Raw genomic sequence first — 13,570 nt, forward strand, 5'->3', positions numbered from 1 at the left:
CGAATCTTTTTTTTTCCCCCTCAGGTGTTCAAAGAGCTGTCCGACTTTGACGTGTCCGACGCGTTCGGCGTTCAGAAAGACGACGGACACTTTTGGTGGCCCGGGCTTTCGTCAAAGAGACGCCGACGCTCCTCCATTTTTCCGTGGCACTGGGATGTCACGAAGGATGCGCGTTTTGCCTTCACGGTGAGGACTCATATTTTGACCACCGGTTAAAGATGGTGATGGTCTTGATTTGTCTGTACTTTTTTTAATCACTTCTAACTCATTCACTGCCAGACGAAAGAGTTTGTCATTTCACTCAAATTGCAGGACTCACAGAATATTGAGTTTTAGGACTACATAAACATTCAATGTAATGTAAGAAGCCTTAGTACTCTCTTCTTTCATCAGAAAAAAAGAGATAATTCCTAAGTTATATGTGTCTGGAGTTATCCGAGCTTGAAATGGGGGCGGTTGCAGACAAAAATACACTACATATTGAATTATATCACACTTTAACAACAGCTGAAGCTGTAACAAAGCGCTAACATGTACAAAAGACAAATGCTGCCCCCTCGTGGAAGGGGAAAACATTGCCAGAGGTCTGACCAGCACTTAATCGGCACTCCCCGCAAGAAAAACCAAAACCCGAACAAGTTTGGGAATGGCGCTCCACATCATACTTTTCAATTCGTGAATAAATCCGGGAATGGCAGCGAAAGAGTTAATCTTTGTGTATGCTGAACACAGGAAACGGGCCTTGTCGTGATGACAGACTTGGTGAGTTTGAACCACCGGCAAAGCGGAGGGATGTACACCGACGAGGCCATCCCTGCTTTTCAGCCGCACAGCGCCACCCTGGTTGCCGCCATGCACTCTCGTTCGGCCGTCAGGTACGTCACAACAGGAAGCTATTTTTGCCTTGGGCATGGTGAACTGATTAAAAAAAAAAAAAACATAATAATTACCGTGTATACTCAGTGTTTGAAATAACGTCTGCCCGGAGGCCCGGGGCGTACAACTTTTACGTCAGGCGTACAACTTTCAAAACGTCTCGGCCCGTGTGGCCGACAACTTCTTCAAGAATTGTTTTTTTTTCAAATCAAACATATGTTTTATTCAATAAAGCAAAAACTACAAGCAAATCACTACAAGCCACGTGGACTCCTCTTTCTAAACGTGTTTCAAAACTCTCAAGTACACTTTACAGTCACGGTATATTCCGAAGCACGAAACAGGCTTCTGATTGGCCAAACGAACGTTCCTTTGGTAATTTGCCTACTCGGCACGGCAGCCAATCAGAAGCCTGTTTCGTGCTTCGGACTATCCCGTGACTGAAAAGTCTACTTGAGAGTTTTGTCCACGTGGCTTTTCGCAGACATCGTAACGCAAACATTGCATTGTGCACCATGATGACAACTGGAGCAAAATCTTTAGCAAATGATATTTACCATGAATTAAGCAAGGGAGCATTTGTGGTAGGTACTACCTTAATTTTAAAATATCCTTTATACTTCGCAACAGTGGTTTTTTTTTTTGCGATTAGTCGTCTTATTGTGTTTCAAGTTGTGAAAAATGAAGGCAACTTTTCAGAGTTGTCTGCCCTAACTTTTTGTCATGAGTTTCAGACACTGATATACTGTATATATTGTACATTTTGTCAAACAAAATGACAAGATACAATTTTCAAGTCCCAGCACCCAATTTTTCATGTTGTCCGTCTGAAAGCGTATCGATGTTTTCTTTGACAGGGATCCTTTTATGCATTTATTCGGGGTGGCGGGTATGCTGGACCGGCATTAGTTGAAAAACAAAACATTGTCTTCATGACTTTAACAACAAACATTTCTGTCTTCAATCAGCACTCGAAAACGGACGAGCGGAGAAAAAGAAAGACATTAGAAGTGATTGGTCGTCCGTATTCCGTGCCGACATTCCTTAATGCTACTTGTTGCGGTGATGAGCATTAAACACATGACGTGACTTAGTGGAATCTCAGCGTGCAAATCCCCAGTAAATCATTGGCCCTTTTATGGTGTTGTTTTATCATGAGCAGCGGAGGCCTTTTAGTGATGTTGGCTTGTGTTTGGCTCGCAGACCAGAGAAGCGGAGGCGAACATTTTTCCCGGAGACGTGGGTGTGGCATTGCCTCAACGTCAGGTATGTCAACCCGATTGATATGAAACGGGGGATAAAGGAGAAAGGCGGATGAGCAAAGCAAAGGGAGGAAAGTGCGATAAAGAGATGATCGAAATCTAGAGTTAGGAGACGGATGGGAGTTCAGTTCCAGGAGGTGTTCCTGTATGTGTGTGAATGGGCCTCCTGAACTGTCCGGTCTTGGAGTGGACTGTCACTCTCTCAACAACTCCTTCTATTCATTTTCCGCCAACATAAATGAACCGTGGGCTGTAGATTTCCATTTGCTTGATTCATCTGGAAAAGACTGCAGCACTGCTTGCTTTCCAAAAAGCTCTGATTTGCCCTTAAGGTCCATTAAAGTGGACTTTGATCAAGTGAGCAGTAAATATGTTTTTAACTATGATCCTCTGTTAGCATCAGCCAAATGTCTCTTCAATTAAGGTTTCCCAATACAGTGTTCTCTCGCTATATTGGAATTTATCTCATCTCATCTCATTTTCCGTACCGCTTATTCCTCATTAGGGTCGCGGGGGTTGCTGGAGCCTATCTCAGCTGTCTTCGGGCACGAGGCGGGGGACACCCTGAATTGGTTGCCAGCCACTCGCAGGGCACACAAAGACGTACAACAGTCACTCTCACACTCACACCTAGGGATAATTTGGAGTGGTCAATTAGCCTGCCATGCATGTTTTTGGAGTGTGGGAGGAAACCGGAGGACCCGGAGAAAACCCACGCGGGTCCGGGGAAAACATGCAAACTCCACACAGGGAGGCCGGACCGGGACGCGAACCGGCGACCTCTGCACTGTGAAGCCGGTGTGCTAACCACTCGACTACCGGGCCGCCCTGGAATTTATTTATTTATTTATTTATTTATTTATTTATTTATTTGGATTGGGTTGGAACACAGTATTTTGTGATCAGTTTTAAAAATTACACGCCGAAACATGTCAGGAAATTAAACAACCAACAACGCCACTGTCTGTAGTAAAATGATCTGTTACAAATGTAAAAAAAATACATCAATAAAATAAATTTGATTTCACAATACAATTTGCCTTTTAATTGTGCATTTCCACACAAATGGATTGGATTGAATTAGATTTATTTGTCTTGCAGTGGAGAAATTTACATTTCACAGCAGCAAAGTTATGGGAGGAAGAGGGAAGGAAAAGAAAAAGTAGAAAAACAAAATACAGGATCTGATGGAAAGGCAGCCACTCTTGCGGCGCCATCTTGAAGTAAAAAGAACAAAAAAGAATTAAATAATAATAATATGACAACACAAAGACACAGTCATTCAATCTTAAACCCTTTCTATACTCTCTTTGGTGTATGAAGCAGTTCTAGATGAAACAGGAGAGGCTCAAAGCGTCCTTTTCACCAGTGGATCAGGGAAGTCATGGTAAAATGTGTACGTCTGCTAAAAGCTAAATGTTGAAAGCAAACACAAAGCTGTACAATACAATACAATACAATACAATACAATACAATACAATACAATACAATACAATACAATACAATACAATACAATACAATACAATACTGGTTAGCAGACCTTTGGCGCCGGAAAGGAGTATAACGTTGGATGAGCTCAGAGAGGAGCGAGGCCATTTGAAGATTTAAAAACAAATACTAAGATCTTGAAAATAACTCAAACATGTATAGGGAGCCAGTGAAGGGATGCCAGATTGATGCAAGAGATTGTCTTACATCTCTTGTCCCAGGTAAATCCGCTTCAATTCCAAGCCATGAGAGTCACACATATGCATCGCCGCTTTGCGCTGAAGCTCCATTCTTCTCATCGAGGGCTCCTCAAGCCATGCATCCATCCAGTCACAGACTGTCCAACAACACCGACCTTTCTACTGAACAAAGCGGAACATGCTGCCCATTACAGGCGCAAAAAAGCGCAATTGCTTCACAGCTGTCCAACGATGACAGTCAAATGGTACCGACATTCCTCCCAATCAAAAACAGTGGTGGCATGTTCGTGCTGCCAAAAATGCTGAAAAACAATCCGTATCCGTTCCACACGACACAGACACAAAATGACAAAAGAAAACACAAAATCGACACAAAAACAACAACCACAAAAAAGCTGAGGGCTGCCTACTCGAGCGCCATCTTGAACTTCTTTTGCCACAAAAATAAATAAATCAATAGATAAATGAATTAATATATAAATAAATGCAAAAATAAATGAATACATAAATGAATAAATAAATGAATAAAATAAATAAGTCAATAAATAATAAAGTAAATAAATAATAAAATACTTATTTCAAACCGATAAACACTTAAAGGCAAAAATTAGTGCATCCAAAAGATAGGCTGCCAAATGAAAAACAAAGTCATGTAGTATATTCAATACATTGTAAAAATGAAAATTGTAAAGAGCAATACATTGGGGAGACTAAACAAATTCTCAAAGAAAGACTTTTTCAACATCGTATAGATAGTAATAAATAATAAATAATAAATACTGCTGGGTCCGAGAGGACAGTAATTTCATCTGTGCTGCATGTCATGCATATTAGCATATTTGACAATAAAGCTGACTTTGACTTTGACTTTGATAATACTCGTGGGCCTCAATCTGTTGTACATATGCACCTAAAAGCTAGCAACCACTCATTTGACGACAATGAGGTTAAAATCTTCGCGAAAGAAAATAGATGGTTTGAAAGGGGAGTAAAAGAAGCTATTTTCATAAAACAGCAAAATCCTTCACTGAATTGCCATGGTGGGGTGAGGTTCAATTTGGATTGTTCCTACAACCGACTTCTTTGGCAACATCGGCTTAGTTATGCTGATGAGGTGATACCAGATCAAATGGGGCAATCAGCCCAGTCGTAGACCCCATACTCAGGCAGGACAATAGAAGTAATCAGTGTAGCCGCATGGAGTAGTCCTCTACTCCCCCCAACCTGAGAGCAGGGACCAATCATAGCACAGTCTGGCACCGCCACGTCTGGACAGTAGGGATACATATAGGGCCTAAACTACCTGTAAGACTTTAGTTTGCTGACGAAGCATCTTGGAAAGAAGCGAAACGTCCGATACCTTCAAAGAAGTACAGATGACGGCTAAAGAAACCTTCTCATCAATAAATAAAATAAGTAAATAAATCCATACAGTCAATTTTAATTCTGCTCAAACATATTTGCAATTGTGTTTTAATGATTTCTTCACCATTTTCCCTCGTCACATAAAAAAAAGCTGATATTGACACAGGTGTTTCACTGAGGCTTTTTCCGTACCTCCGACAGCGCGGAAACAGGCGAAGCGGAACTGCGCCTGGACATGCCCGACTCCATCACCACGTGGGTGACAGAAGCTGTTGGCCTGTCCAAAGACAAGGGCCTGGGATTGGCTAAGAGAGCGGAGCTTCGTACCTTCAAGCCCTTGTTTGTGGACTTCACGTTGCCTTACAGCTTGATTCGAGGGGAGCAAACCAAAGTTCCCCTGACTGTCTACAACTATCTGGCAACGTGTGCCGAGGTATGATAATAATTGACACTCAGATGGATAGGGTGTATGCAGGGATTCAGAGTGTTTGGACAATTTGAAATGGAAAAAAGGTACCTCAATGAGTGCCATAATCTATTCCTTAAAAATAATTAATCTGATGACCTCTTCGTTGTGTGTTGTTCGTTGAACATCAAGTAAATATTCGACTTGGATTTGGAATGATTTGAGTCAGTGAAGAAATTTGTGAGGGGGAAGTAAATACAGTGATACTGCAGCTCACGAACTTAATTGGTTCCCAGAAAGTGTGTGTAAAGTGAAAAGTTCGTCTGCCAAACATTGATTTCCCACAGGAAACCATTAAAAATGAGAATAATCCATTCCCAGGTTCCCATAAAACATAATTTTCTACTAAATAAGCCTTAAAACTATACAAAATATACCTTATTTTATGTATAATAAATGTGCTATTGTATCGAAATTAAATAATAATAATAATAATAATAATAATAATAATAATAATAATAAATAAATCAACGGTACTATATAATAAAGTCGTTTTGTTTATCTTGATGATGGTCGTTGATGTAGTTGCCCCTTGATGATATCCGAGTGAAGTTGACGTGCTTTCTCAGTGATAATACTCTCACTCACACTGTCCCCTGTAGCTGCTTTTCGTTAATCCAAATCAACAGAAGTTGTTCACCCTCTTGTATTGCCTGAGACTGTTGCTTAGACAACACAGAAACACCCTTAGCCACACGTAGCAATGGTCGATTTAGCATACGGATACTGGGACGCTAAGTCACACAAACGTACACCTCGTTCGTGTTTTTCAATGATCTCCTTCTGCTCGACCGTAATTTTTTTGTGTCCTCTTTGGCTTAACACTAGTTTGTGGTGGGATCTTTTTCGGTCCCATAATAGCAAAAGTAATCCACTCGATAACAAACCATGTCTGCACTCAAAGAAAGGGGGTGACAAAAACTAGTCCGCCAGCCACCTTGGTGCTGTGTGGTTTGGTTCATCCGCCGAAAACTAGTTCGTCAGCCAAGAATACATTCTCGCGAATTCAATGTTTTTGAGGCGAAAGGTTCGTGAGCTAAAGCGTTCGTAAGCTGAGGTATCATTGTATGTAACAAAGTTTCTGAAAATGTTGGAATCTTCAGGACATTTGGGGAATGAATGTCGTGAATGAAGGAAAACAGTTTGATTGGGAGTGGCGCTGGTTCAAATGCCTCGTGTGAATACACCATTTGACGAGCCTCCATAAGCGGCAAATTGGCCTTAAACGGGTCCATCTCCGCACTCCGAAGAGATGACATCATGATCTTTGCAGATGTCCCCGATTTTGCGTTAGATGAAGATGCAAACAAATATATTGCATTCCTTTGATTTCCATCCCGGCAACATGCGATTCCTATATTTGCTGCTCTTTTATTTATGGCTTCTGGAGTGTGGATGAAAGGGCATTCCTCTATCAGAACTGGACACTGAGATGCATTTAATACTCCGGAGAGCTTGAGAAACATGAGTCAGTTTGTATGAAGAATTCAAAGAGATCTTTAAAAAAAAAAGGGCAAAACATTTTCCCTGGCGCAAATGCTCCTTACGAGGGTGGGACTGCAAGAAGGATTGTTTACTCCCCAATGTTTCATCCATTTTTAACAGGTCCACATTAAAGTGTCAGTTCCAAAAGGCATCAAGTTTATTGGTCATCCTGGAAAGCACCACCTTACCAGGAAGAAGTGCGTGGCGCCTGGCGAGGCCACACCAACCACCATCGTGTTGGCTTTTAGTGAACTGGGTCCAGCAAACATTACAGGTATCTTGTTCATTTTACTTCGTCTTCTGAAACATTTTGTCCTGCTCCGTTGCATCCACTATGTCTGTTGGTTAAAAATGAGGATTCTTTCTGGTTTTGGTTCTTCACGGCGTTAGGAGATTGTGTAGAAATGAAATAACATTGAATTTTTTTAGGATGTCTATTTTTGTGGTCTGGTCACGTTGTCGTCTGGTCACCATTTTGAGGACTTATCAGTTGAATTGTAAAAACCTGCGAGTTCATGACTTGGATTTGCCTTCATTCTTTGACTTTGACTTGACATATAACGCCTCGATAGATATGACTTTTGTTTGTTTTTATATGAAACATTTGAGCCATATTGACAGTTTAGAAAAGTTCATACCTATTGTAAAATGACAACAAGAAACTTATTGTGTCGGATTGCCTTCATTGAGAATACTGCTAACTCATGTCTTACAAACATGACCACTTTTGGGTCAAAAGTTCTCCATTAAAAGGATACTACAACAATATTACAAGATTACTTCTAAACAGAGTGCAAAAATAAGGATAAAATATTCGCTTTTCCACACCCATTACCACCGATAGCCCCCAGCAGCCTATAGCCATGGTGAAATTATTACAAGATCACATTGTGCTCAACTCGCGAACAAGAACCTTTCAAAAGTCTTATTTTGTAAATGCGAGGAATTGGTAGGATTAAATGATTGTATTTATTTTTTTGTTATCTGTTAATTTATATTTGCTTACAAGTGTTAGTCTTGCTGTCAACCAGTAAAGGCTGAGATTTCCTGCATAATAGCCTTTTTTGACAGCTCTTATTTTAAATTTACAGTGGTTTTCAGTCAATCAATGAGAACAATATTCATCTGGTCAGATCCTGAGGAATCTTGTGTGATGAAGTCTCTGCCCTCAAGGCATCAAGATGTCGCTTTTCCAAATGAACCACATGGCCAATTTTTCTCTTCTGGTGGTCTGTGATTAACTGAATCTGCATGTCCAGCTTAAATTTCTGGAACTTTTAGTTCTTGGGACTCACTACTGTAGTTTTTAATTGGCGTGTCATCCCGGCATTGGCCTCCCCGCATGAGGCCTTGCAAATAGCCGTGCCCCTGTCAACTGTGTGCGATCTGCTCGCCCACCTCGAGGTACAAACATTCCACTCTGGAGCGCATGCGAGAACAAAGCAGGCCAGCAGCGGGGGAGCCGCCACAGCTGTGCTTTGACACTCAGTGGCATGTTGATAAGTTTGCAGGTCACCGGTGGTCAATCTCCCCTCCTGCCCTCATGGCCCCACTCCGACTCTCCTGGCCCCCTAGTTTTCCCTCTCACTTCACACACACAAAGAGACTCCGCTGGCACAGGGCCACTTTCCAACGTGACAGTCCTTGTCCAGGCATGTTTGTTGTTTGTAAAGCAATAGATGTTGGACACGATGTCCGCAAACAATGCTTAGACTAACGGCAGTGTGTGCTAATGTCCTGTTTTTTTTCTCCTCCCCATGGGGCAATTAATGCTGTTGACTTTTGAATGACCAAATATTGGATCTCATAGTATACATCAGTAAATTAACATGCTTAACTTTATCATCTCCAACAAGGAGTCTTTTTATTTTCATTCTGGTTCCCTAGAAGCATGGAGTTTAAAGGACAACCGACATCTTCGGACAAGTTGTGTCCATAATTTGTAAAATGGCTTCAAATGACTTCTACTGAGCGTATTTTAATAAGATTCCACCGCATATAGCTATATTTTACGGTTTAAGACTCGCACTGAATATTGAGGAAGTATTGTTTTGCAGTTGGTGACGAGTTCGTACGTGACGTCACAAAAGGAACGCCCGGGCCGAAAAAAAGACACATTGTAGCAGTCCTTCCATCACGTCAATGTATTTTGCTGTACTTGTTTGGTCTGAAAACCTCATGTTGCATCCAAAAGCCGCCAGAAGAGGGCGTCCAAGCTCCATGGAAGGAATTTATCAGCCTGTGGAAACGGGCTGATTCATTCCTCACAACAGCTCGGTGGCCATTTTGTGCCTCTTTTCTGGGACGCTACATTGCAGTCCAGATGCCTCAAACTGACACAGAAGGACTTCTTTAATCGGTTGCAAACATGTATACTTTCCTCTTCAGAACTATTTGAATCATATTCATAACTGGATGTGTAACAAGAAAGCATATTCTCCAAATCTGAAGCCATTGTTTTGATTCTCCAGCAATCCAAGACGACTTGGTGTGAGGTTACGAACTGGGGGCGGGACTTTCTGAAAATGCCCAATTCGCAGATCAATTTTTTGCAGATTTTGGACACTTTAAGTCATTTTTATTGGTGTTTTGCATTTGAATAAAAATATCATACTGCATATTTTGGGTATTTTACATGCTATAAAACGTTTTTCTGATATCAGTTAAGAAACAAAAATGTGACGTCGGTTGTCCTTTAATTGCCTGCCAATGCAAAACATTATCATCATATGTTGCAAATTAAAAAAAATAATGTTTCACATTAAGGCAATGTGTAGCCTAAAAATCCTCAACTCCCCTCCTCCCCCCCAAAAAAAATAACATCTACTCTCAAAACTACATGTTCTGAAACAATCACATGCTTGTGGAGGCAAAATAATCACCCTCAAAGCCATTTCTTCTATAACAATTACATGCTTGTGTAGTCAAAATAATCACTCAAAGCAATGTGTGGGCATAACAATCACACTCTCTTGCAGTCAAAAACAAAACATTTTAAAGCTATTGATGTCATGACAACAGTAGTCAAAATATTCACTTTCAAGAGTGTGCGTCATTTTAAGGTTACGGAGTATATGGCACGTCCAAGCTGTGTCACCTAATAATCACATGCTCATGTAGCCAAACAAATGTCTCTAAAATATCTTTTTCGGAACAATCACATACTTCTGTAGTGAAGCAGAGTGTTGTGTGGTATAACAATAAAATGCTAATGTGGACACAAAAATATCTCTCCAAACTGTGCGGCATAACGGTCACACTCTTCTTCATGTGGCCTAGCGAATCTCAAGATTAAAACATCATGGCAAATATTAAAACATTAAAAATGTAAACTTTAGGAATAATATATTAAAGTACATAATTATAAAGCATAACAATGCGATTTCGCATTGATGGAGGAAAAAGTGTCTGGTAGCCATCAAGTTTTACAGATTTGAAGTTCTACTGATGGTTCTACTGATGATCATTCTAGAACAGGGGTGGGCAAACTTTTTGACTCGCGGGCCGCATTGGGTTCTAAAATTTGACAGAGGGGCCGGGCCAGGAGCATTTGCAGGGAGTGTTTGGGCCGGAAATACTCTGAACAAGTTATGTCCATAATTTATAAAATCACTTCAAATGACTTCGACTGAGCGTATTTTACAAAGATTCCACAGCATATAGCTATAGTTCACGTTTTAAGACTTGCGCTGAATATTCATGAAGTCTTGTTTTCGAGGTGATGACGATCCCCATGTGACGTCACGTTTGGACCGCCCCTGACCGAGAAAGCGACATACAATGCATTTTGGGTACTTTGTTTGGTCTGAAAACTTCGTGTTGATCCCTGTTGATGGTGAAATTAGAAGGAAAACACATAAATAACGCCATGCTGAATCGTTGTGTGTTGCACCAAGACAACTATTTGATATTCGCTGACACAAATTCCCAGCAGAAAAATCAGCCCATTTCCAACGGAGCTTGGGCGCCATCTTGTGCATTTTCCGGGCGCTACATTGCTGTCATTGACGGCTCGAATTGATATGGGACTCCTTGAATCAATTGCAAACATTTATGCTTTCCTCTTCAGAACTACAGTAAAGTCTCGTTATATCGATATTCAAGGGAGTCCGAAAAAATATCGATATAACCGGGACTATCGATATATCCGACCCTGTTTGCATGTAATTTTCTTCGTGCGTGCATAGAAATAGTATCGATATAACCGGGACAATCGATATATCCGATATCGATATAACGAGACTTTACTGTATTTGAATCATATTCATAACTCGATGAGTAACAAGAAAACATCTTCTCCGAATCTGAAGCCATTGTTTTGATTCTCGATCAAAGGCAAGACGTCTTAGCGTGACGTCACGAACAGGGGGGTGGGACCTTCTGAAACTGACCATTTCCGGATTCATTTGAAGTCATTTTTATTGGTGTTTTTCATTGAACTAAAAATATCAGCCTGCCTGATTTGGGTATTTTAGATGCTATAAAACGTTTTTCTGATGTCAGTGGGGAACAAAAACAAAAAATGGTGCCGGTTGTCCTTTAAATGTAGTATGTACAAACCTCATAGCACAGTAAGAACACTACAACCCAATTTATTAACTGTCTTTCAAATGTGAAAAATATCCCTGATCAGTTAATAAATTTGTCTCAAGGAATATGGCGTTTACATACTATTTTGTAGATGCTTGGAGGAGGAAATGGAAATAGATTAAAATAACATATGCACTGTGATTTATCAAGATTGCGTCTGTTTTTAATAAGTTTTCATTGAAGGGGCAAAGTTAAAGAAATCAACATTTATTGAAAAATGGAATCACTTTCAACATTCAAAACATATTATTACACAACGAAATATTCAAGCTCAATAATACCTACTTGTGTTAAATTCCGCCAAATCATAGATGGTTTGTCCTGACCGCGCGCTCAACAAACTCCTCACTGACGCCCTCGCCTACACGCGCAAACAATACACGTGTACCTTCGCCGAGCACACGAACATAGACTACCTGCAGTTGAAATTTGCATACTCGGCACGGCAGCCAATCAGAAGCCTGCTTCTTTCTTCCGGACTTTCGCAAGCGTTATAAAGTCGTGCAATTGCATGTCTTTTTCCAAAATAGATGCACAGAACCTCAGACCAGAAGAAAGATTCAAAAGAAGCTAACAACATATGTGACGCTAAAAAACGTAAATTTACATTAAACCGTGACTGTAAAGTGTACGTGAGACTTATGAAAGGGGCTTAGTGGCTCGTAGGAATCAATGCAAACGTTGCATTGTGCACCGCAATGACAATCGACTACTGCAGCAAAATCTACAGCCATGCACATTTACCGAAAATTTAGCAAGGTAGCATTTGTAGTAGGTGCATTCTTGATTTTAGAAAAAAACTTTATACTTTGTTACAATGTTTTTTAATGTGATTAGTTGTCTCATTGTGCTTCAAGTTGTGAAAAATGGGTCAGGCAACTTTTCAGTTATCTGCCCTGTTGTTTGCTAACTTTTTGTCATGAGTTTTAGACACTGTACTATAATTTGGGCAAGTTCGGCGGGCCGGATTAAAAAGCCTAACGGGCCGTATGTGGCCCGCGGGCCGTAGTTTGCCCATGCCTGTTCTAGAATGTCTGCACATTAATGAAAGCGGCCAAAATAAACGTGACATAGTGGCTTTAGGTGAAAATCAGCAGCTATGCTTTGACCTTGCTTTCTCCATTTGCTTTAACAGCCCGAGCAATTGCCTACAGCGAAACTAGCTGCTGTTCCGACTCACCACAGTCAGCCAAAACAGGAAATGATGTGGAGGAAAGGAGATCACCAACCGGCCTGGACTTTGTGCGTAGGACCGTCCTTGTGGAGGTAAGTAAGTGGCCATCCATCATTCTGTCATAAATTCTACCAAATATATCATTTGACTTGATTTAGGTCACAGGTGTCAAGGTCAAGGCTCGGGTACCACATCTGGCCCACCACATCATGTTATTTGGCCCGCGAAAGCAAATCAAACTTTTTCATGATGTTTGCTGATATCCGACCCAAAATTTCAAATTGTCCAATGTAAACCACAATAACAGTGATTATTTTTTACTTCAAATTTGAGAACTAGTCAATCATTAATTTGTTGTACGTTCTGTATGTTATGTACAGAGTTATAAACAGTCTAATGGCTTCACCAAATTCATAACGGTCCTCGAGAGGAAACCATAACTACAATGTGGCGTGCGACAAAAAAATGACTTTGACACCATTGGTTAAGGTGTTGTCATTTCTTCCACTTTTTTTACAGCCAGAAGGCTTACCAAGAGAATATACCTACAGTGTCTTCTTTTGTCCTAATGGTAAGTGCGTCCTCGGGTTGGTTCGGGCGTGTATGCGTACAATTGCAGTGTCACTTTGCCATTTTTTACTAAATGAGAGCTGCTTCGTGATCA

At 40.8% G+C, this 13,570-nt stretch overlaps 1 protein-coding gene across 1 annotated transcript in view; it reads left to right on the forward strand.

Moving 5' to 3' along the window:
• Positions 1–13,570, forward strand: part of cpamd8 (C3 and PZP like alpha-2-macroglobulin domain containing 8) — a 64,988-nt gene that overhangs the window by 24,693 nt on the left and 26,725 nt on the right. The window contains exons 17-23 of the mRNA XM_088999956.1: positions 25–186; positions 733–875; positions 2,080–2,142; positions 5,393–5,624; positions 7,263–7,416; positions 12,868–12,998; positions 13,426–13,477. Coding sequence (XP_088856082.1) covers positions 25–186; positions 733–875; positions 2,080–2,142; positions 5,393–5,624; positions 7,263–7,416; positions 12,868–12,998; positions 13,426–13,477 — 937 coding nt within the window. The remainder of the gene's footprint in view (positions 1–24; positions 187–732; positions 876–2,079; positions 2,143–5,392; positions 5,625–7,262; positions 7,417–12,867; positions 12,999–13,425; positions 13,478–13,570) is intronic.

The sequence above is a fragment of the Hippocampus bargibanti genome, linkage group LG07 (assembly GCF_051943395.1).
Source record: "Hippocampus bargibanti isolate YZ-2025 linkage group LG07, ASM5194339v1, whole genome shotgun sequence".
NCBI classification, from domain to species: Eukaryota; Metazoa; Chordata; class Actinopteri; order Syngnathiformes; family Syngnathidae; genus Hippocampus; species Hippocampus bargibanti.